The sequence below is a fragment of the Panicum hallii genome, chromosome 7 (genome assembly GCF_002211085.1).
Source record: "Panicum hallii strain FIL2 chromosome 7, PHallii_v3.1, whole genome shotgun sequence".
NCBI classification, from domain to species: Eukaryota; Viridiplantae; Streptophyta; class Magnoliopsida; order Poales; family Poaceae; genus Panicum; species Panicum hallii.
The window spans coordinates 45,512,869-45,536,714 of record NC_038048.1 but is presented as its reverse complement, the minus strand read 5'-3'; the positions used below and the strand labels follow the sequence as shown (position 1 = coordinate 45,536,714).

Below are 23,846 nucleotides of genomic sequence, written 5' to 3'. Positions count from 1 at the left end.
ACGGGACATGGCGAGGCGATGTGGTGGCCATCTCCATCGGCCGTGACGAGCAGCAAGCGGCGTCCGGGTGTTCATTTGCGCCCGAAATGGTGGATTTCAATCCCTACTCAATTCAAGTTCATCTATGAGTCACTAGCAACGAGAATCAAGGTCAACTGCAGTCTGCAGGGGAGGGCGTAGAGGACCTAGGAACCTGAGCGGAGAGCGAGGGGAGCCGGAGAAGCTAGCGCGGGATCCATGGCGACGGTGCGAGCAGAGGTCGCCGGCGGCGGCGCGAGCTTCTCGGCTTCTCCGGTGCTGGCACGAAATATTTGCAGCAATCCCTCTGCATTCAATCGCCATTAATAATCGCGATCCAGTTGTTTTGTAAATATTGGACTGTATATTTTCAAAACACCCCTGATTCGGATCCCGATTAATATATAATCGCGATCCGAATCAGGGGTTCTTTTGTAAATTTTGGACTGTATATTTTCAGAATACCCCTGGTTCGGATCGCGATTATTAATTGCGATCCAAAATGAGGGTACTTTTGTAAAATGACCGAACGTATATTTACATGAAGCACCCTGGCTCCGCTTCCGGCACCGTCGGCCGGCGCTGCCGTCTCCGTCCGCCCTAGGTTCCGTCCGAGGCTGAAGCACAAGGTCCCATCCATGGCTCGGGCCCTGTCCTACCACGAGAGCTCCACTCGTCTGCTCATGAGCCACGTAGGCATCGAAGCGCACCCGCTTGAGCTTACGCGGCCGGCCATGGCGGCCTCGTCTCCTAGAAAACGGCGGCCTACGCGGCCCTTGCTCTCTCTTGGTTGGAGTCGCGCGATTCGGAGGCCGGGGTGGTGGCAGCTAGTTGTACTCCACAATTCCACATGCTGTCTGTTCCTCCCCTGATGTCTGATGAGGTGTGCGGGTTTCCCTGTCCATGACATTGCAATTCCCGTTGCGATCATCTCCGACGGTGCTGGTTTCTCTCTTTACACAGACTTCAGTTCAACTCAAATTTCACATACGTAGATGAATGCATGATCTATCAATTCATATTTTGATTGGATTTTCTATACACTTCTAGGGGTGTTACACTGGTATCAGGATAGGGTGAGAGCACCTGAACTTCTCTCCAACCAACCAACAACAGGAGAAAGAGGCCAAACATTTCCAACGAGCAGAAGCATAATTTTGAAAGGAAACAGTAGTACACGCCCATAATTTTCAAACATAGAATCCTGAAATTCAAAGGATCAAACGAACAATACTGACATCTAGTAGGATACTAGGATAGCCACATTCAAAACAGGACCAGTTCGTGCCAGATATTGACGCACGGAGGGAGAATACCTTTGACAGGCTATGGACAGTAGTATGATTGAAGCTGGCATTGTACTGTACATATTTACATTCACTAGAAATTCAAAAAACAGTATCTATTTACTACAACTATCCAAGACTAACTTAATCAAGTAACAAATACAATATCGAATCGAGGCTTAAGTTCTAATATCTACTTAAGGATGAATCATCTAGAGACTACCCGTGAATTGGAGGCACGAGTGTTCAAGAATGAGCTCAGCTGGCTCCAGAGAGAAATTTTGGAACCATAGAGCCGCACACTAACTGATTTCCTTGACCCTTCTCTGACAAACTCCAGCTCCCTCGACACACCATGCTCAGCATAGCTGGGGTCTTCGAGAAACGGCAGGTCGATTGAACCCTCAGACTCGAGGTTCTTCAGCCACCCGCGGAGTAAGTAGTTTATAACCTGATGGACAGAAAATTATTACAGATCTCATTGATATAAAAACTACCATAATCAAGTAAATAATCATAGAAAGTTTCCAGGAGTGTGGTAATTAAAATACACTCTCCCAGATAGGACCATTCTGGAGTTCAAACATCTATGACTGAAGAAATGTTGAAAGATTGAAGTAGGTCGCCACTCTCATCAACTCATTAGCCAGTTGGCAGTGACAAAAAGGTCCAAGAAGCATTATTCAATTGTTGAAGACAACGATCTCCAGAGAGTTATGTAATATTCTACAAGATACCAAGCTTCTTACAGGCTATCAATTGTACATGGCCACTACAGATGAATAAGAAGAGATCCTTGTCTCATACTTTAATTAAGGAATTGTTATGCCAGCTGATTGCGACTGCACTAAAATTCTGAAGCTTAGTCAGATTTACTAGATTATAATAAAATTCCTAGTAGATTTCCCCCATACAATAGCATTATGTTCTTAAAAGAGACATTTTTTCCCACTTTTGCAGAACTCATTAACTTCTTTGTTTGTGCATCATTATGTTCTTATATTAACTATATGTAATCTGGTTAGGATAGTTATTGTGCAAGTACCCTACTAATGCCGTTCATTTCCCAGTAGGAGGATTGCACTGGATAGTACCCCTACAACATGTTGTCCAAGTCCCAACAATTATTTGAACTAGTTTATGTCATCTACTTCGATGATGAACCCCTGATTTGTATCTTGTTCACTTATAGAGAACTACTTGAAATAAATGTATATCCGAAATCCATTAGAAATTACCAATTGGAATATGACATTAAAACCAAAAGGAAAGCTGGAATTTATAAATGAAGTGCAATCCTAACCTCAGGGACCTCATCATGAGGACAATGACCGGCAGGGCTGATTTCATAATAAGGTGCTTCTGGCACCTGCTCTTTGACTTTGATTCCCCAAATAGGTCTAACCCAAGGATCCTCTCTTCCATACATAAGAGATATGGGAACACCTTGGCTTTGGCACCTACAAATGATGAGTGTTAAAATGGAAAAGGCAAATATTTTTGTAATGCTTCGCTAGATCATATCTAACTCACCTAGAAATTGCCTCTTGGAAGGATATCTGACCCCTTGGGGCAAACATGATGGAGGCAAATGATGCAGCAGCAGCTGGGTGTTGTGTTATCTCCACAATACGAGAGAATACCTTGTCCACATTTGTTGAGTGGTCAGCATAGACTTGTTTGAGTATGTCATGTATGCTTCTTGGGTCACTTATCTTCTGCCAACTAAATCAAAGAGGGAAATTACAAACAATTAATTTGTAGAATCCAACGTGTGCATGATTTACAAATTTACATGATACGATGCAATAGATGTTCTACTCGTACACATGAGTCTATTTCCAAAATTTCAGTTTCACAGAAGCAATAAGTAAACTAGATCTCTATGATAATATTATTTTGAAAAGTAAAATCTACACATATAATGCTTATCCAAATATGCAAATCTCACAGAAAGTTTGTTGTTTAATATAGGAAGTTAATACGTCAGAAATTATTAGTCCGCATCAGGGAGAAATCTATAGTAAAAAAGTGAATATGTTCTCCATTACTAATAAATAACACTTACACTGCTTCAGTAAGTTTCCTCACAAATGATGGAAGAGGAAATGTCCCAGCCCATGGGAAAATCTTTGACAATCGAGGAGATGTAGCAGGGTTAGGAAAGAATCCCCAAAATGGTGTTGCATTAAGCAACGTGACGCCTTTTACAAGGTGTGGACAGGATGCAGCAAAATACAGAGCAACAAATCCTCCAAGAGAGTTCCCCACAATGTAAACTGGCTCACGGATAACCTGGAATGGGTTATAAACTTAGCTTATGAGATATGTCGTATAAATCTCATGGTGAAATTATATGGTAGTCATAAGCGAGCCTTTAAAAGCTTCTCTGTAGTATAAAGCAATAGATAGTTAAACCATCCATCTATGATGGTGATAACACATGAAGCTTAAACCTTACGTGTGCAATTTTTAACAGAAGAATTAAGACAATTATTCCATTTCCAGCGGTAAAATATGCATGTGTTCACTCTTTTGAGCAGCATGTCAGCACAAGAACTGAAGAAATTCAAGCAATGGCCCGATTCTGATACATGTAAGGAAAAAAGTAGTAACTAGTAACAGGTCTATGAGGAGTTTTCAAGAGGCACGCCAAGATTTTCCAACTAAACATAAATGACATTTGAGCAAAACAAACTTTGTAAGACACAACTGAAAATCCAAGGAGTACCTCTTCAACGAAATGCTGAACCTGGTTTTGCCATAAATCTACAGAATACGCCAGCTTCTCTGCCCAAGGCTGCGAATCTTGTCCAAAGCCCCAAAACGAGTCTTCGCTCTGGTCCCCTGCTATGCTACTAGGAGCAGGGTCTTCACACGGCAACGACATTCCCTGACCAAGAAAATCCATCGTCCACACCTTATGATCGCGACCAAGATCCCTCAGTTGCTTCTCATAATGGAATGTCCCAACTCCGAACCCCGGCAGGAAGAGCACCGCAGGCGCTTTGCTGTTCTCGGTGCCAGACCTCTCATAGTACACCGTCAGCTTCGGCTTCCACTCCCAGAATCCAGTGCTGATTGGAGAGCTATCAGTGCCTTTAGGGAGGCCCTGAATCATCACCTTCTCAATCTCTCCGGCTTTTCTGGAAGGAATACCCTGCAGGGCTGCATCCACAAATCCCTGGGTGGCTTGAACCTTGTTGGAATCACCCGGAATTGAAGCTCCTCTAGTGGTTCCGACACAAAGAATCGCACTTCTTCTGGGCCGAGTAGACTTGGCATGCCCCAGACCAAGACCACCGCCCCGAAGCCTCCAGGCACTTCTAGGTGTTTGATGTAATGCCGAGCAGGAGTGGCTGCAAGAGACCACCTCCATGATCGCTACGATGGTCGACGCGCACTCTAGTTCTGCGAACAAAGGGAAGCAAGCAACTTCACCGTACTGGTCTGGAAACAATAATTCTACCGCTCATACGGCAACCTGATATATAGAACTAATCCTGCCGTCTCATAGAAATGTGCAATATTAAATTAGGCATAAATTATGCTGGACAACATGCACACTTGGATTGAGTGGTAAATGAGCTCCATGTTCTATGAGCGATTTGTTTCTTACTAATTCCACTAGGAAATGGCCTAAATAAACTTGACGAATCGGCACCGATGGCAGTAAATTGCGAGAAAAAAAGTGAGCAAGAACCAGCTCTCTGAGGAAGCATACCTGCAGATCTGCTTGGCGCCCAGTTTGAAGAAGCAAAGTTGCTCCCAGAAATCCTACTCCACTTGTTGAGGTTGCGAGCTTAGCAGGAGGGGGAGGAACGGGAAGTTTGGTCTGCTTAAGACTAGCTAGAGCCTAGAGTGCGAGCCTGTGAAGGCTCCCGCACAGACCACGGAGTGAAGTCGCCCCGAGTTGGATGCGTGCACGCCATCCGAGTGGAAGAGAGGAGTGGAGGAGAGGAGCTCGGCGTGCACGGTGCCGTCCCGTGGACGCGGTGCACCATGGGCCAGGTCAAGCATGTGACGGTAACTGGGAGCTTCTCCTGCCCGGGGAACAGAACAACGTTGGCCCGCGCTGCGCCGTGTCCACGGATGGATGGGCTCTGGGTTCGGCCCTTCGCTTTCGCTCCGTGGCAGACGCGTAGAAGACGCAAGACGGGCTCGGAACCAACTACATAGAAAAAGACCACCACGTGGTCGGTAAGATTTTTCCTTGCTTAGGCCACGTTTTTCACCTCAAATGATCGATGTTGAAATAAAAATGCAGGGATTCTGATTCCAAGAGAAACCGCTATTGTAGTTTGGAAGCTATAGTTGAAAGATATCAAAATGGAACAAAGTTTGCTTTATTTGCTTCTCATTTTGCATGGAGACATGGACCGAAACAATCCACTTCGATCTCACTTTTTGTATTACTACCTCCCTTCTAAATATGTGATACCAACCATTGATTTTTTCTCTCAAATTTTGACAAATAAAATCCATTTAATAAGTTAGTTAAATAAAGTAAAATAACTAAATGTGTACCACTACATTTGTCATTAAAAGTATTTATAATTTAATTTGTATATTTATCTATTTAATACGTAATTATCAAATGAGGTCGTATATATTAGCCGGCACGCATGTAGCTAGCTGACCAGGCGACAGTGTCGGGCCAGCACACACACGCTTGGCAACCGACGAATCGACAAGGCCGGCCGAGAACGTCATGGGTCCAGTACTACACCAGGTACTTGGCTGAAGAAAACACTGGCGCCTGCGCGTCTCGGTTGGCTGCACGCACGGTCGGCACCGACGAGCCGAGCCGAGGTCGACGACGATCTCAGCTCTTCCGCGCAGCGTGTGCTCCGGCCAGCAGTCAGCTGCCCGGCCGGGCCGACGGATGATCGAGGGAGCCCGGTAAAAAGAGACAAGGTAGCTAGCCCTCCCGTGAACGGGGCCGCCGGGCCGGCGACGTTACGTGACAACTGGACCATGGGCCCCACTCGACGTGGAGGCAGCGCACCTGACAGGTCAGCTCCTACTCGTCCCACGCCATGCCGGCCAGCAGCGCCGTCGCCGCGGCGGAACACGGGGCAGCGGCGCCGGCCACGAGGACGCGCTCCGCGTGGCGAGGCCCGGCGATCCGGACGCCGAGGAGGAGGCGTCTGGCGTTCGGCGCGGCGCAGCTGATGGCCCTGATCCGGAAGCAACACCTTCCTCTTTCCCTCACGCAAACACGAGAGCCTGGCCTGCTCTGCTCCACCTCCACTAACCCCGCCCGCCGGGTGGATCTTCTGCGGCCGCCATCCGCATGCGTCCGGCCGGCGTCAACATCCGTTACGTACGGGGCGTGAAGGTGATTACGCTACGCTTGCTCGACACCGTTGACGTCCTTGGAGTCGGAGTTAGTCGTCCACGAAAGCCACTTCTTCGTACAGTACCCTCCCTTCTGAGCACGTCATTTAAGCTAAGCATCTCGCTCATCAGCTAGCGAGCAGTACTTCACTGTGCTCTCTCTCTCTCTCTCTCTCTCTCTCTCTCTCTCTCTCTCTCTCTCGGTCAAGTCGGCATGCATGACGGCATCGCCCATCAACCTGCATGCTGTACTGTACCTGGACCTGAAGAGTGAAGCCTGAGGAGAGAAGCGATCGAGGAGGAGACACCACACCACCGTAGCCTGGCCATCGTGTCGTGCTCGTGCTCCGTACGGGCCATGGGGGGCACAGCCGCGAAAGGGGCAGAGGGCTAGGGCCGGAAAAGATGCATGATGCAGCACATCATGCATGTACGCGCGCGGCTCATGGCTGGGGTAGCAAAGCAAGCATAGCCTGCATGTACACGGCAGTGCGAAGCTGGGCAAAGGTTTTGCGAGGCAGAAAAGACCCCTGTCCCCCCTGCGACGATCCGTCCAGCTCGCGGCCGTCCATCCATCGCCCCCGGCCGGCCGGCCGGCCGATCCCTTCGCCTTTAATGCAGCCTTTCTGTCCCTTAAAAAAAGCTACCACGACCCAGCGCTCCCGCCTTCGTTCGCCTAGCTCCTCCCTCCTCGCCTCTTCTCCTTGCTCCTCGCTTGCGCAGCTAGCGAGCGAGAGTGTCGCTAGCTCATGGCGGCGTCTCGCTCGCCCAGGGTCGTGAGGGAGGCGGCCGCCGCGGGCTGCGCGGACGCCAACACCACGTTCGTGCAGGCCGACCCGGCCACGTTCCGCGCGCTCGTGCAGAAGCTCACGGGCGCGCCAGGCGGGACGACAGCGGCGCCGGCGGAGAAGCAGCAGCAGCAGCAGGAGGAGGCGGTGACGACCGTCGCGCAGCAGCAGCAGCAGCAGGCGCCGCCGCCGCCGCGGCGGCCGAAGCTGCAGGAGAGGCGGCGCGCGGCGCCGGCCAGGCTGGAGCTGGCGCGGCCGCATCCGTCGGCGTCGTCGTTCTACTTCTACCACCACCGCGGCCACGGGCTCATGCACTCGCCGGTCTCGCCCATGGACGCCTACGTCCTCGCCACCTCCTCCTCGTCGCCGTCGCCGCTGTCGTCGTCCTCGTCGATGACGCTGTCGCCGCACTCGTCGCCATCGTGCGGCGGGGTGGTGATAAGCAAGGAGGAGGAGGAGCGGGAGGAGAAGGCCATCGCCTCCAAGGGCTTCTACCTGCACGCGTCGCCGAGGGGCGCCGCCGGCGACGCCGAGCGGCCCAAGCTGCTGCCGCTCTTCCCCGTCCACTCCCCCCGGAGCGCCTACTACGCCTCCTAAACCGTCGTCGTCACGTTTGTGTGTGTGTGTGTGTGTGTGTGTGTGTGTGTGTGTGTGTGTGTTCGCGTCGCCGGATCAAGGAACTCCGGCGACGCTAGCTGCGTTCATCAATCTCTCCGCAGTCTGTGTCCCACCTGTTTGCGCTAGAATTTAGATGATCCATGAATGCAACTCTTGCTAGCCGATCTTATATTAACTAGCTAGGTTTTAGCTTCTAATCCTCTCTCTCCTATATATCTCAATGAGTATCTATTTAACCATGTCACCAGTGATCTGATCTTGTGCGCATCATCTTGACATGTTAGAAGTCAACTTCTTGTTCTCTGCAACCCTACCGAAGTAGTACGGCCGTTTTTGCCCAGAAAAGGCGCATGTGCTTTGCAAAGCAAAGTTCTTTGAAGTTTCCAACGCAGCTGATCGACGTTGCGATCATGTCCGGTCGCGCTCACAGTAGAGTTATATAGAGGATCGCAGGAATCGGATGCCCACGTACGTCAAGTTTATTCCCCCTGTGGGCCGAGGACTGGATGATGAGGAGACATTTTTTTTCTTTTGCGTGAGAGGAGGGAAGCAAGGGAATGAGGCGACATCTGCACGAACATAGCGGTTGTCACTAGCACGCGGGGCCCGCCAACTCGTCGAGGAGGAGGAATATTTGTGCGGGAGCTGGGGGAACCCCACAGGTTAGCAAGCAGTCACGGACTCGCGGTCACGGGCGCCATGCCGCCGTGCCGCGGCAGAAGCGCAGGCCGGGAGCTAGCCATCTGCCTTCTTCTGCCCATGGTTCACACGGATTTTGTGAAACGCCATGATCCCGTCGAATTTTCCTTCAGAATTGCGCACTCATTCCGCATGAGATCGTCCCCGGCTCGCTCTACCAGACCAGCTAGCACGAGGCCGGGAAACCTGCGACGAACGGGGTCGCGTTTCTTGCCACGGTTTCATGGACGGAGACCAGTGGCGATGGAGATCAGAGGAGGAGAGCACAGCTAGCTAGGTCGCCGGGGCTGGGAGGGACGATGTGTCTGTCGTCGTCGATGCCTCTCTCAACCGGATTCCCGTGACTAGCCTTGCAGCCCAATTACTGAACCCGGAACGCTAGTGACATTAACTCAGAGCTCAGGTGTGCGCAAGCTCCATTGCTCGATCATGCTACCATGCATGCCGTGCCGGTCTCTGGCTGACCCCTGGCCTGCTGGCCGGTCGACCTGGCATGCAGAGGCGCCGAGTAAATGGAGGACGACGACGCGCCATCAATAGAAAAGCGAACGCTGCGGCGTCAGCAACTCAGCGCTGCGTCCCATGCGTAAGCACGTACAGGCACGTACAGGCAACGGCGAAGCCAGGAGGGGCGGGCGGGGCGCCGACAAGGATCAGATGCTGCGAGGATGGCATTGGCAGTTTGGCAACAGAGGGGGTATCTCTATCAATGCGTGGGCATGTCCTTTTCAAAAAAAAGAAAAAGAAAAAAGAGAGAGCATGGGCATGGGGATGGGCGTGGGCAGGTGAGGTGAGTTGGGCCGAGTTGACCTCGTAGGAGTTATTGGGGGCTGTAGCTGGCTGGCTAACGATATGTCATATGGAGGTGGTAGCCAGTAGCCTGGTAGGGGTACTGCAGCGGCTACCGGGCTATACTGGCGACGGCTCCTGCAGCCGGCTGCGACAGCTTAACTGTAAACCAGTTCACGCCTGCTCTCAGTGGTCTGGTCTGCAACACCAGCATAGCGGCAGATTATTTTACTGGGAAGAAGGCGTTGCTGGCATTCTGAATTTCTGGTGCTGCATCCAGTGACCACACTGAGCCAGTTTCAAATTTAAACGGGAAACAAATCCAAAAAATACATCATGGCCGCATAGGTTAAATCCTATACGGAACACAAGAATTTCCCTCGAAGTAGTGCAGTTCTTACAGTTTTTTGTTGCGTTTCAGCGAGTTCTTTGTAGTTCGCAGCAATAGAAGTTATTCCAACGGATTCAGCTTGGTGTGCTCTCAACAGCTACGCTACTGGCTGCTCCTACAGGCTACGCTTGGATGCAACAGCTTAACTGTCAACCAGTTCACGCCTGGACTCGGTGGCCTGGCGATCTGGTCTGCAGCAGCAATGGCTTCACTGTGAACTGCTGCTGATATTCTGACAAGGCATCCAACGACCACACTGATGAGCGGATTTTAGTTTCACCAGAACAAAAGGGAGCAATAACATGTGTGCCTACACACTAGCAGGTTCAAGCTTTGAAAGCTTGAAGCTCTTGGCGCCTCGCAGATTCAGTTTGATCTGCTCTGACAGTATCTGCCGTCATAAATCCTCATGAGAACATGAGAAAGTGCATAAACACTAGGGTAGGCATAAGAGAACCTCCACTGGAATATTGGATGAACTTAACATCTGCTGTATCCTATGATTCTGTCATATATAACATACAGAGGCGATTTTATTCAGCGCTACAGCTACCCCAAATTACAATGAATTTATTACCAAGGGTATTCCGGAAAATTTTTGTACAGTCTGACGACATGCTCGCTCACTTGGATAGGACAAAATTCTGCTACCAACCATCTAAGCAAAGACACCGGCCTTAACTGACAGAAGTGCAAATAGACTGCTGAGAATAGAGACCATTGATGGGGTTCATGAATGGCTGTGGCCTCCTTCGACGTTTTGAAACCACTGTAAATCCCTCTGTATCCTTCAGACCTTTAGGCACCTCCACGGCTTTCTGTTGTTTATCAGAATCTTGCCGACCAGATGCGTTCTTGCTGATGTTGCTGCTCTGTTCATTACTAGTTTCATCTGAACCACTGGGCTTTCTGTCTGGTACAGCAGCAGTGGAACCTAAACTATCATGCACTGACTTCACAATGAAACTGAGCAAAATTTGCCTTGCAAGTTCTGATTTGTACGAATTTCTTACGACGTCTTTCCCCCTGTTTTCCTTTCCTTTACCTGAAACGACTTTCTCATCTTGACCTGCCTTTTCTGCGGTGGATGTCTCAGCCTTTACTTCATCTGTGATCTGTGAAACCACATCGTGGTCAGAATCAGTCACAGGATTAGCAGGACTGGGTTCTCTGTCAGCCACATCAGATTGTTGAACAGTTTTTCCAGGCACAAACTCAGCAGCATGGGGATTCATGGTCGTGGGGGAGTAGCTACCCCTTACAACAGTGCTCTGGCTGTGTGTGTAACCTTGTTTCCTTTGGAAAGAATGCCCAGTACGATAGTACAAGGTGGACCGAGGACCACGAGGCACTCTAGTATCAATGGCATGAGGGAGAATCTCCATTGGTTGGCTTGGTATTGCCTGAAGGACAGCACTAGCATCATATATTGCCACTGTGCTGTATGGGTGTGACATTGATAAAAGTGATCCCGGATTGAATGGGGGTGCTGAAGCAGACAGTTTGCTTCCAGATGCTTTCTTAAGTTCTGAGGGGCTATCATCGCAGTTGCTGTCAGGAGGTGTTTCTTGGTGACTGATTCCGTCTGGCTGACTCAAAAGAACATCTTTGCTGCTATCATCATTTGGCTTTTCCTTCTCTTTTTCTGTAAATTTTCTATCCTCTTCCTCAGACGACAGTGTTAGATCAGCATCATGTCTATTTTCTTTCTCATTTGCTTCCTCCTTCAAAATGGGCTTCAATACCGTGCCAGGGGGCGAAACAGCCACATCTTTGTATGATACAAACTTGGAAGCAATGCTAGTTGGCCTGTTAATTCCTGTGGGTTTTGCATGCCGTTCTGGTTTAGCCGTAGTATTGCAAGACTTCTCTTCAACAATGTTGGTATCCCCATTCAACTTGTCGGTTTTTAAAAAGCTACCAAAGGAGAGTTGGCTAGGAGCACTTGCAGCATCTTCTTTGTCTCCCTTTGTTTGCGGCTTGAAACCACTCCTATAAACAGAACCTGTATGACCATCTTCGAAGCGATCAACCATTAATTTCGTGAGAGCTGGCTTCCTGCGACTGCTTTTCTTCCTTACATTTGCAGATCTCCCTCTCAAACTAGCTGCTTGCCACCCTTCATCAGAATATTCTTCAGGTGATAAAACATCAGATTGCTTCTGCTCATCATGGGCAGCGTAATTTTCTTCTAATACCACAGGAGGATGCGCATCCAGTTTTTGTTCTTGAAATCCATCTTTGGTTGCTTCAAGAGGAGATCCTGAATCATGCTGGAAGTTCTCCTTTTCTTCAACTGATTCACCATGTTGGGCTCTGATATTATTCTGCATTTAATACTATATGTCATGAAAAAGGAAAGTAAGAGGTAACAGGGGAAAAGAAAGAGGCTCACATAATGCTTTGCACAACAGCAGCACCTTTAAGTTTACACAAGAAATGTAAAATAAAATTTTCCCCTTGGTACTTCATGGATTAACATAAGAAAAATGATAATGCATAATGTTTGCTTTCAAAAAGGACAAAGGATGTTTGAAGGCATAAAAATATACATGGTGCTAAATGATGAAAGGTTGTCATAAACAACAAAACATAAATAAATTGTATCCATGAAACTGTTTAAACATCTAGATGATTATATAACGACCGTTTCAGAGTTCATGTTCCAAAAATGTCATCTGAACGTATAGGGAATGGCCATCTGACTAAACCCAACTCACAACACTATTGATTCCATAAACTGGATATGCTTACAGCCTAAGAACTAGTTCATATATAGCACCCGGTATGAAAAATATTGTTGCAATGCTATTGTCATATATATTTATCACGGATGATGATTGCATCACAGCAGATGTGTAACTATCTCTTTTCACTATCACATAAGCATTCTTTGAGAATGAATTTTTTTTAAAGTAGACATATATCTATTCCAACTATATTTTAAAAATGACAGGTCTTGAAAAATAAAAAATGCATTATAATCACCTTTGCACGCCTGCACTTCCTTTGCATATCCCTCTCTTTTCTTTCTTGGTCTGGACTTATGAAGTCAAGAAGATCTGATACGCTGGAAAGATAGATGTTTCAATCTAAATCAAAATATTTTACAATTGACAATTCACAGCTTAATCTTAGTTCCATACCTAAGATGTCCTTTACTTGCAATAGATGAATCAGGTTTTGGCATTCCTCTTCGAGCGGCCTCTTGTTGTTCTAATGCTTTTGACTCGAAATACTCTAGCCATGCAGCAGCATCCTTCAACAACAAATAATGTGTTAATTTAAGAGAACACCAGAATATATGGCCTGTATTGTTGTACATTATGAGAAAAAGAACCTGAGTTCGGAGGTCATCTTGCCCTAGTTTCTCCTGAAGGATCTGCAAGGTGGTTTGTTCATGTTGCACACTTAGGGAGTACGCGTCCATCATCGAAAGGGCTATGGCTATGGCATGGTAGCTTGCAGCAGTCTGATTGATTGACGAAGTGCTTGTTAGTTCATATTTAACAGTAAGTAATTCGATCACTGGATTGTATGCTTATGACATATTTCACTGAAGCATACATTGACACTAATATCTTACAAAAAAAATACAGCAACACAATACCTTTTAAAAGAAATAACAATAATGTAAGCAATATAGTTTCAAACTTGGAGCACAGAATACTATTAAGAGTTTTATACTGAGAAACGTGAACATATGTTACTGAGGCACCTTTGAGGGTGAGTAATAAAGAACATATTGTTTGTTGATTGCTGAAAGGTGAAAGCTATATCAAAGTTAGTTGGGACATCCACTGTATGCCTATTAGTAATAGGATAATTCAAATATACCAGAGGTGTCTCACATGTAATGTTATAAGACATACATTACACCACTTGCAATCATAAGACATACATTACACCCCTTGCAAGTAATTCTGGAAGAATATTGATGCGGTAATTTCTTCTAGTAATGTATGTAGTTAAGACATATTACTACATATATATGAATAGTTGAATCGTTCGAGTGAAGATTGGAATTTGATTTACATCAAACATTTCCATGAAACCCTGATTACTGTTTATGTGAAATCCCTTTGATAAACTCATGAGAATATGGCAAACATGAATGCCCAAATTTACATCAGGTTCTTTAGCATGCTAAGATTGAAAAAAAAAGAACAAAATCTAGCTTATTTTACCTGGATGTGATCAGCTCCTAGCAATCTCTTGTTGCACTTCAGGGCTTCATGCAAGTACCGAAGAGCAACATGGACATTTCCCATGCCTTCTTCCATCATAGCCACATTTATGTAGGTGGCAGCTGAATTTGGGTGTGAAAGCCCACACGAAAACTGAAGCAGATACAGTGCACGGTTGACATACCTTCAAGAGGAAGGTACAATTAGGTATGGAAGCATACATTGCTACTAGAGCAGAAAGCTGCAGGGGTCATTTTAGTATGTATGCTGGCTTAATACATATGATGGCTAGATATAAAGTAGCATGATGGTAGACTGGTTTAAACTAATGCCATCACTTTAGCTTTCATGCTTCGTCAAATAAGCACATATAACCACACTTACTTTAGAGCCATTTCAATGTGTTGCAGTCGGTAGTAGAAGACAGATAAATCCCCATAACTCTTCATAGTTTCCGGATGATCAAGACCAAGTTCCCTTTCATTGATATCAAGTGCCTTTTGCTGATATATAGTTGCCTACCAAGAAATAAAAGTTGATGAAAATCCAAGGTTGATTGAAGAAAACAATTGCTAGTTTGATTGCTGGAACTGCTATCAAGAACAAACTTTACAGCTACTGCTGTGCTTTTTTAAAGCAAAAACTGGTTTAAGTAAACTTGCACATCCAGCAGATAGAACGCGAAGAAACTACAACAGATTCATCTTATTACCTGATTAAAATCTCCAGTATGATAAAGCACGACAGCAAGAAGGCTGTATGCATTAGCAGTCAGACGATGGTATGGACCACAAACAGCTATAATTTTGGACAAGGCCTTCAACAAGAAAAGAAAAAACACAGATTTAGTAAACAGCATGCAGACATGATTTTAGCAAAGCAGTTAATAATAGAAAAAGACACAAAGGTTGACCGTATATGTACCTTTGTTCCATAGCTGACAGCATCATCTAGTTTTCCTTTATCCAATGCCACCTTCGATGATTCCAGCAAGTTTCGACCATCAATTGAGGAGTAGACCACATGCTAAAACAGAAGGCGCACAAAAAAACAATCTAATAAAAAACTATATCCAAGAAATTGACAAGAAACAGTTTCCTAAGTTTCAGTAATATACTACCTTGCATACAGGAACAATGCTGATAATGTCAGACTTGTCGAATGGGTTAGGGCTATTCATATTATAATCTCTTGCAACCAACTCTAGTCCAACCTGAGCAACAAACCATATCAGTGCCTATTTAGATAACACAAATATGAACGCTCCCATAATTAACTTCACTACACATACCTTGCTGCAAAGCCCTCTCAGAATGATAAATTTTCGCAGGTGTGCAAATTCATCTTTCAGTTTCCAGCTGAATCTTTTTGAAAGGAAGCTCTCTACCCATTTCAATCGCAAATTATGCTCGATATGTGGATCTGTATCAGCACCATTTTCAAGTCTGGGGGATCCTAGTAATATGTTTAGAGTCTCAGCTATAGCTGCAGACATATTTTGCATGTCATCAACAGCAGCAATAACAGCTCTGATGATGTGTTTAAACGACCTAATGACCATTTCATGAATGCATATAGACTGGATATGTGGGAGCTTCTCTGCTAGCTCTACCTGATTAATTTAGAGAAAGAAAGTCAGATTCTTATCCAACTTTGTGCAAACATGGTATTAAAAGCAATCATACATAAAATTTACACCCACCACACGACCCAAGGAGGACATGTTAAGTCCCCTTGTATGCATGAAATCTGTCATGGTTCTTCCATCCACCGGAGAAAGTTCAAGGGACGCAAAATCAGACACCTGTGCAAATTGCATTCCAAAAGAAAACAAATTAAGCATTATGGGAGTTAAAAAAAATTGAGTCTCAAGACCATATATGCTTGACTACCTTAAAGTATCAGTAACCTAACTCAACCTCCAGTACCATAGCAAGAGTTTTCTATGAGGTAATTAAAGCACAAATCAGGATAAGATAATTGACGTATAGAATGTTGATACAAGGCTTACCAGCTTTGGGAGTGCAGTATCATCATAGAAATTATGGGCCATCTCTGTGAGTTCTTCAAGGGACTGGATCAAGAAATAATAAAATTAGAAAATAAAACAACAAAAAGTTCACCAATATTTCCTTGGTGAACTCTTGTATTCCAACATAACAGACTTCGATACAGGACTTCTGACAAAAATCCAGTACTGCAATTAATTGCTTGCTACATTTATCCAAAGTGAAATAGCATTAGAAAGCTCATCAGAGCATAAGTAAAATTTCATATCAGAAGATATCGATTGACAGTGTTCAAAAACTCTAGTATAACTGGCTTTCAAATTATTCAAATGGCTTTCAAAATTTAAAACAACTCTATGAACTTGCCTACTTTTTTGTTGTAGATATCAATATTAGTAGAAAAGAAATAATGTACAAGTATTTTAGAGAGAAGTTATTAGCCTGTCAGAAGTTACTTCTAGCCATCTTAAAACAGAATTTCTAATAGAGTGGAGTTGCGTAATTAAATCACCTTTTCATGAAGGCCAGCTCCCAAACTCTTCAACCGAAAGAAAGCATCCTCTGACATTAGCTTGCTTATATCAGCCCCCTTAATCGTTTCATCAACAGCTATCTTATCTGATTCTGGCATACCATTCATTGGTGAGCAATTACTGTTAGATTCTTCCTTCTCAGAACCAGAACCTTCAATGTTGCATTCTTTCTTTTTTATTTTCCTTAATTGTTCAAAATGCTTTCCAAGACCTTTCACAGCTGGTTCTTTGTCAGCCTTTATTTTGTTTCCCTTACCATCCTCGGACGTTGGAGAATCCTTTTTCTGCAAGTGCTGCAGCCAGGAGGACCCAAGTTCCCATCTGATAATTCTAGAATTTTTGCTAGGCATGCTATCCAGCTTTCTCAAGCTGTCCTCAAGTACTGTGCATGCCAGTTTCCGTGCAGGATTACTAACATGAGACTTTGGGTTCGGATACTGGTTACCAACAGTGGTTTCTGGATTGATAATTCTCGGGAGTGGTATTCTTAGACTGAAAAGAAAAGATGAGAAAAGGTGTTGTCAATAGAGCCTTTTTGGTGTGAAAAAAATGTATTAAAGCAACCATTTCTCTAGTAATGAGCAAACATATCATGATAACATATTGAATATTCCTAAGCAAGTAAAATTACATGAGAGTACATATCAAACCTGTTAACATTCAAGCAATTAGAACCTCCATCGGGATGGTCATGCACATCAATGTTCAGCACTCCATCAAAATTATCAGAGGTTTCATAGGTTTGTTTAACATCATTACTATCCTTTGCGCGTTCAGAAACCTTCACAGTTGCTGTATATCCACAATGCTTGGCAATCACCACTCCTAGCATTGAAGAATCCTGGATAGGAATTACATGTTTACGGAAATTAGCTTATGGTTTTAAACATAGAAAATGAGATATGGTAAAAGAGGAAAGTGAGGAATCACCTTAACAACAACATTTTCATCAGAAGTCAAACCTTTCAGAATATTTCTTTGTGTGATATCCATAGCACCTGTTGGACAGAAGGCAACACCATCAACCTTGTCCTCCAGCTTCAGACTAGCATCAGCCCCATCCTTCTTCACAGTTATATGCATGTCTCCGATACGTTCCTCAAATATGTTTGAACCATGCATATCACTTTGCGCACCAGTTGAGTTCATAGACTGTTTAATGAGTCGCCTTATTGTTGATGCAGCTCTAAAAATTGCTGTATCTACAAACAGATTGTGTAAAAGAAAAGCTTTCCTGTCCCGGATCACCCGCTCTTCCTCAGTTTTGCATGGCATTCTAGCCAAAATAGAAAAATCTTTTGACCACCGTCTGCGGTCATATTTTCCGTTGCGTCCAGTGCCACCCCCATCACCACCCCAATTCTCATCCTCGACTGGCAGTGCTGGACACTTTGTAGCAGGGTCAACATATATTGGAGGAATAAGCCATGTGTTTGCACGGAATCCATACGGCAAATTCCCAAACTGCAGATGCAGAAAAGATTATCTCAACAAAAGTTCATGAATCACATCACTCTATTCAATCTTTAGTGCAAGAAAATAAAAACAACAGGAAAGCATATTCACTATTACAACCTTGTTGTGATCCACAAAAGCTTTCATCAATGCCTCATATGCCTGTGGAAAATGAATAATACCCGCCATTTAGAGCAGTCAATGCATTATCAAAGTGGATAAAAACAGGAAGCAAAGCGAGCTAAGAACAGAAGATAGTAATGATGTAGGATTCACGGTTTACTAACATTTGCAAACGCATTGCTGAGCTGCTGCAGTAGGTCCACCAGGGAGCGGCTTACATTGTGCGGCTTCCCTGCCAAGTAGAAACCCTTTACTGAAGCAACTACATGCAGAAGCTTCCCGTTGCAAACCTTCACCTGCGCCAAGATGAACTCCTCCGTAAGGCGTATGCTCGTACCCACATGCTTAAGTTGGTTGTTTCAATTCCAAAGCCCCAATTAAACTTTGCTAGTGCGTTCAGGAGTATGCGTGAGAACTCACCTCGATTTCGAAGTAATCGCCTTCCTGAGAAGCGCCATTCGCCTCCTTCCTCCTGATAACTGCAGAAACGAAGCAGACACCTCGCGTCAGATTAGGGATGCTTCACCGGGGGCAGTGAAGAGCCTTACAGTGGATGGGCGGGGTGAGGTGGGCGAAGGAGAAGAAGTCGTAGAACTCCCCCAGCTTCGGCGGCGGGCGGATGGCCGCCATGTCGTGCGCCTCCGATATCGGCGGCGCGCCCTCGCCACTGCTGCCGCCGCCATTGGCCCCGGTCGAGGCGGGCGCGGGCGGGGAGGGCGGCGTCGCGGGGCGGCCGTGCTTGGACGACTTGTGCTTGGCTGCGCCGTCCCGGGGCTTGGCGAACGCGGTGGTGCAGGCGACGATGTCCAGCAGCCGGCGGACGTGCGCCACCGCCTGCTCCTCCGTCGCGTACTCCTCTGCAAACAAGCCGATGGGCCCAATTAGAATCGAAAGGCCCAATTGAATTATTATGCCACGCGCGCGCGAGTTGCTGGACCTGTGCTTGGGCTCCAACAAGACATTTGGAGCCCAATGGATAGATATCAATTTCTTTTTTCTTCTTATTGGAAGGAGGAAGATGGTCAGCTCAATTACACAATCCATACCCCCCTCAAAAAAAAAATTACACAACCCATACAGAGCTTCTCTCTAAAAAACTCATACAAAGTTACTTCAGTTCCCTAAATAACAAAAAATTCAAACAAAAAGTAAATCAAGCTCTTTTTGTGATTGCCTAGCTCATGCATAGGTCAGGTTTTAGACTTTAGAATGAGCAAATTCAATCAAATTTTGGGCTGTAACCAGTATTCTCCCATGAAATTAAGTTTTCTGATCAGCACTGGCTGTTGCAACTACTTACAACTAATCAGAACAGCTACTGATCCCTTACACAGTGAACAGGCCCAATTAACATCAGGCTAACGACGTTCCCAGCCGAGTCAACAAGTTAGGAACATCACCCATCAGCATCACTGGGGCGTGGCTCTGACAACTGCTGCACCAGGCCAGGCGGCGGAGTATCGTAATGACTTGAGAGCCTGAGCACCTAAAAATGCCCGTGGAGTTAACCAAGCACCCACCGCAGATTCCAAGAGGCGTCGGCTTGTCCCGTACCGGCCAGCGCGGCGCAACAAGTAGGATTGCGTAACAACGCCATTGCTTCGTTGATACCGTCACGGTGGAGTGGACTGAGACGGGGGTCACGTTTCTATCTATGCACGCACGTCCCTCTCGCATTCACAGATCATTGCTAGTTGGTAGCCTAAAATCGCAAACCAAAGTTCCCCTACCATTTCGCCTTCATCTTTGCTGTTCTTGGACAAGACGCTGTGCAATCATCTCACACAGTCCTAGGTGATGAAGGTGCCAAAGCCCGAGTTGGCTTCAGTATCAATCAGGCGAGTGGAAACGCCCTTCCAGCGCGTCCAAATGATACTTGTCAGCTGTCACTTGCCGACGCCACACGCCGGTCTGCTCTCTGATTAAACTATACTGACGACTAAAAGCATGAGCACTAGTGCTGTGCTGCTAATCTTTTTTTTTTTAATGGGATGCTGCTAATCTTTTTTATCAAGCGTGACGACGACTTGTCAGTCAGACTGAGCAATCAACTTCCCCGTGCTTGATGACTAATCAAACGTTAATAACTAAGCCGCTCCGTCAAGCCCATCGGTCCTAATTCTCGCCGAAAAAGAAAAAGAAAATCCGGTCAGAATCATATGGGCGCGACTAGGACTAGGAACCAGCAGTAGGTAGGAGCCCCGCGACTGCCACCAAGCAGGCCTGGCAGCTGCAAGTCTGACGAGCCTGGACTTTCCCAAACACATGGAGCGACCACGCCGGCCACGTTCCGTGGAAAGTCTCGCGATGCCGCCGCCGCCGCCGTCCTTACCGGCCAGGTGCGATGACGCGCCACGGAAAGAGACAGGAGCAGCACATACTCCGTAGTAGGCTGGACGCAAGAAACTGGTGCGGGGAAAGGTTGGCCGCCGCCCCGGCCACCCCAACCACCGGTCGACGGGGCACCGGCAAGGCGAACAGAGACTCCCTGCCGTCTGGAGCAGCGAGAGGGGCAGACGTCAGGGGCACGACGCGCGGCTGGTTCCCGAGTGCCGGAGGCACTGGGATCAGAAAGAGCCCGAGACCGGGCGCACTGAGCTAGCCGGGCTAGCTAGCTGCCTCGGTGTCTAGCATTGACTGACGGGAAGAAGAGAGAATGGATCTGAAGAATGGTGGTCAGCATCGACGCCGAGCGACCGTTGGGTTTGGAACGTGACGGACGCGCACGACCGGCTCCATTCAAGATGCGTCATGGCAGGGCGCGTCGCATCCCGGGCAAGGCGACGCTGGATTCAGCCGGCCATGCCCTCGATCAGGGTTCAATGTCGTTGGATGGACGAAGACCACGCTTGCCCTTGCTCGTCCCCTGCTGGTCTCTGAATGACCAGCGGTAAGGACTCTGATCGAGCAGGAAACCACGTGTGGCAATGGCGACCGATCCCGTGGCATCCGTTGATCGATCGATCGATCGATCATTGATCCACGCTTGGACTAGCCTGCAACAGACTAACGGAGGGGTGCACTGTTGGTGCACGTGTACTTGCTTGGACAGCCGAGTACGCCCGTTTTTTGTCGCCTGTCAAGTTGCTTGCTCCTTGTACTGAAGCACTCACTGATTCCGGGCTCTACACGATGACACGCCCGGCCCCCAACAGCTACCAGCTCACTCGCGTTTGGACACAAGGGGAAGGTGAAGTGAAGAACAATGTGAAACCTCCGGCGACGCCAAACACCAGCAAATGAGAGAACGAAAGAAACAAGGAGGAGACACCAGCACCAGCAGTGGTGGCGTGCGGGTTCTGCCAGCAGTCAGCACCTACCTTCCACGATCCGGAGCGCGCAGGGCTTGAGCGCCACGATTTCCACGCCGTCCTCCAGCCGCTGCCCGCGCGCCTGCCAAGCAACAGATGCCATTCAGTCAGTCAGAGAGCCAGGCCATTGACGCCACGCAAGCAAACAAGTATTCCACACTAAATTTACCAACCCCGGGGGATGAATGGATGGATTCTTTTTTTCTACTTGTACTGCGATTGAAATCGGAGAAGGTACTAGATTGGCAGTGAAAGGGGAGGGCGAACATTACCACATGGGAGAGTGAATAGTTTGTCAGGTGACACGTCTCCACGTTCGACCCCAGCAGCTTCCGCACGTCCAGCACACGGTCCGTGGATATGCCCTACAAGATCAGCACAACAACAAACAGCAGAGACGGCATTAGCAAACCACGCACAAACCTCATCTCTCTCATTCTCATCGAGCTCGCTCAAAGTTTCGTGGCAACACTCTTGGTTTTCCCATGCAACCATGGGTGTGGAAAGCATTCAGCTGGCAGTGGCACCTGCACTTTGTCAAAGATGCCAAGCCACTGTTCATCTCTCTCTCTCTCTCTCTCTCTCTCTCTCTCTCTTGGATGTCCTGTTCTTGTTCTTTTAAGTGGCTTTCATTTGCGTTCGTGTGTGGGAGAAGGCACAGCTGATGGAGGCCGGCCACACATACCTTGAGTGTCACCTGGGATTCGTAGGGGGTGACGACCGTGACGTCTACCACGCTGGGCACAACTGCACAACACAAGAAACAAAGCCCCGGTTCATCAGTGTTCTGTTCTCCAGCAGCAGCAGACACACGAGATCGAGCAGCAGCGCGTGAAATGAGGGGCATGCAGAGCCCGCACGGCAGCCGCAGCCCGCAATTCACTCCGCTCTTGCGAACCGCATGACCCACCCAACCGCACGGGGAGCGTTACACCAACAAAAGAAAGTAAAAGGAGCTGGATGATAGTAGCAGCAGCCTGGTTGCTATCACCAGCTGAAACAACAAAAGGGAGCTGATGGACAGAACAAGGAGCAATCATGGCATAGAGAAGCGCAGAGCACGAAGCCCCAATGGAAAAGAGGGTTCAGCATCAGCAGAGACAAAATCCTCCGGTTCAGTACGGAGAAAGCAAGCGAATAAAGAACAAAGGAAGAAAAAGGATTAAACACTAACAATAACAGGCTAATAGCAATCCTTCTCTTTTACCTTTGTTTCACATGCAAAGAAGAGAAACTAGAATCATGCAGCAGGATAGGTGATGAAGGAAACAGTCAATGTTCTGAAGAAGAACAAGCAAGCTTCGTTGATGGCAAGGACTCGCAACGCTGCAGCGTACGCTCGCGTATGCAATGAACAAAAGCGGCTTCAACGCGACAGAGCATGCGTGGTGATATACCTTTCTCCTCCTTCTTCCTCTTGTCGCCTTTGCCGCCGCCGCCCCTGCCCTTGCCGCGGCCGGCCTTGGGGGCCATTGGCTTCCTTGCCCTGCCCTGCCCTGCCCTGCCTCGCTTGCTCGCTCCCTCCGGCCCGGCGGCGAGCCTCCTCGAGCGCGAATGGCGCGGTGGCAGCCGGTGGCGGAAGGGTTTAAGCCCCCTCCTGCAGCCGCAGAGGAGAGGAGGAAGGAGAAGCAGAGAGGAGGCGAGAAGGAATGAGGAGGGGTGCTGCGAGGGGAGGGGGGAGAGGATATAGGATGTGCGGCCTGCGTGGTATCTCATCAGACCCGCGGATTTCAGCGCCATCCTGGCCTCTCGTTCCGGCGCGCCGGTAGCGTCCGATGCGGGGGGGCCCACGCTGGCAGTCACGGCGACGGGCCGAGGGCGGGGGGGCCCAGCTCGCCCTGCGCTGGACGCCGCCTTCTTGGCGGCACGTGCAGCGGGCGCTTTTGCGTCGCCGCCGGCGGGCTCGTCGACGGCCGAGGTTGATTCCCACCCTGCACGCACCGCGCCACAGTGCGGCGTACTACGAGCCAGTAGCGGCCAGTCTAGCACCGGCGGAAAGGGAAGGGGAGAGCGAGAGGAGACGTGACATCCTTGTCGAAGCGAAACGAGCGGCTGCTTGCGGCAAGCACCCACCCGGTTGGATCGGGGGCGTGCGAAAGCTCCGTGACCAACTCGTGCGCGAGCACGCACGGGAGCGAGCGCGGGTCCGGCGCCGGCGCGGCAGCGTTTCGACGGCCACGAGAGGAGATCGAGGACGAGGACAAAGCAGGCAGCGGGCGCGCACACAGCTGGGGCGGCGAGGGGACGGTGCGCGAGAGGCCTGGACGTGGCTGGCGCGGGGCTGGGTGCGGCCAGCACG

General features: G+C 47.9%; 3 protein-coding genes across 6 annotated transcripts; 1 reads left to right on the top strand and 2 right to left on the bottom strand.

The window, feature by feature from the left end:
• Nucleotides 1-1,312: 1,312 nt before the first annotated feature.
• On the bottom strand, nt 1,313-5,233 carry LOC112899864 (pheophytinase, chloroplastic). The gene is made up of 6 exons (XM_025968508.1): nt 5,029-5,233; nt 4,036-4,715; nt 3,373-3,599; nt 2,838-3,029; nt 2,608-2,764; nt 1,313-1,755 (listed from the first exon to the last, which is right to left on the bottom strand). Exons 2-6 carry the CDS (start codon nt 4,681-4,683, stop codon nt 1,513-1,515), a joined length of 1,467 nt encoding a protein of 488 aa, XP_025824293.1. The 5' UTR covers nt 4,684-4,715; nt 5,029-5,233; the 3' UTR covers nt 1,313-1,512.
• A 2,160-nt stretch (nt 5,234-7,393) lies between these two features.
• LOC112901658 (VQ motif-containing protein 11) lies at nt 7,394-8,270 on the top strand. Its single transcript, XM_025970618.1, has one exon. The coding sequence runs from the start codon at nt 7,394-7,396 to the stop codon at nt 8,027-8,029; it is 636 nt and encodes a 211-aa protein (XP_025826403.1). The 3' UTR covers nt 8,030-8,270.
• A 2,101-nt stretch (nt 8,271-10,371) lies between these two features.
• On the bottom strand, nt 10,372-23,020 carry LOC112899990 (protein TSS-like). 4 transcript variants are annotated; one of them, XM_025968680.1, is made up of 23 exons: nt 22,945-23,020; nt 22,233-22,294; nt 21,820-21,912; nt 21,557-21,629; nt 18,785-19,093; nt 18,657-18,715; nt 18,401-18,532; nt 18,234-18,275; nt 17,589-18,122; nt 17,309-17,499; nt 16,637-17,150; nt 16,128-16,190; nt 15,819-15,920; nt 15,408-15,728; nt 15,237-15,329; nt 15,041-15,142; nt 14,829-14,933; nt 14,501-14,634; nt 14,117-14,300; nt 13,270-13,401; nt 13,076-13,188; nt 12,918-12,999; nt 10,372-12,256 (listed from the first exon to the last, which is right to left on the bottom strand). In XM_025968680.1, exons 1-23 carry the CDS (start codon nt 23,018-23,020, stop codon nt 10,607-10,609), a joined length of 5,166 nt encoding a protein of 1,721 aa, XP_025824465.1. In that variant the 3' UTR covers nt 10,372-10,606. The 4 variants fall into 4 exon arrangements, 2 of the variants coding, with proteins under 2 accessions (XP_025824465.1, XP_025824466.1); XM_025968681.1 differs by having other exon boundaries at nt 12,167-12,268; XR_003230143.1 differs by having other exon boundaries at nt 12,181-12,256; nt 12,918-13,021.
• Nucleotides 23,021-23,846: the final 826 nt, after the last annotated feature.

Coding starts and splice junctions, on each gene's coding strand:
- LOC112899864 (XM_025968508.1), bottom strand. CDS start 4,683: ATGGAGGTGGTCTCTTGCAGCCACTCCTGCTCGGCATTACATCAAACA. Junction 3,030..3,372: donor AGGAAACTTACTGAAGCAGT/GTAAGTGTTATT, acceptor TCTTTGATTTAG/TTGGCAGAAGATAAGTGACC. Junction 2,765..2,837: donor TTCCAAGAGGCAATTTCTAG/GTGAGTTAGATA, acceptor CATCATTTGTAG/GTGCCAAAGCCAAGGTGTTC.
- LOC112901658 (XM_025970618.1), top strand. CDS start 7,394: ATGGCGGCGTCTCGCTCGCCCAGGGTCGTGAGGGAGGCGGCCGCCGCG.
- LOC112899990 (XM_025968680.1), bottom strand. CDS start 23,020: ATGGCCCCCAAGGCCGGCCGCGGCAAGGGCAGGGGCGGCGGCGGCAAA. Junction 18,276..18,400: donor TCAGCAATGCGTTTGCAAAT/GTTAGTAAACCG, acceptor CATTTTCCACAG/GCATATGAGGCATTGATGAA. Junction 15,330..15,407: donor TGAGAGGGCTTTGCAGCAAG/GTATGTGTAGTG, acceptor TTTGTTGCTCAG/GTTGGACTAGAGTTGGTTGC.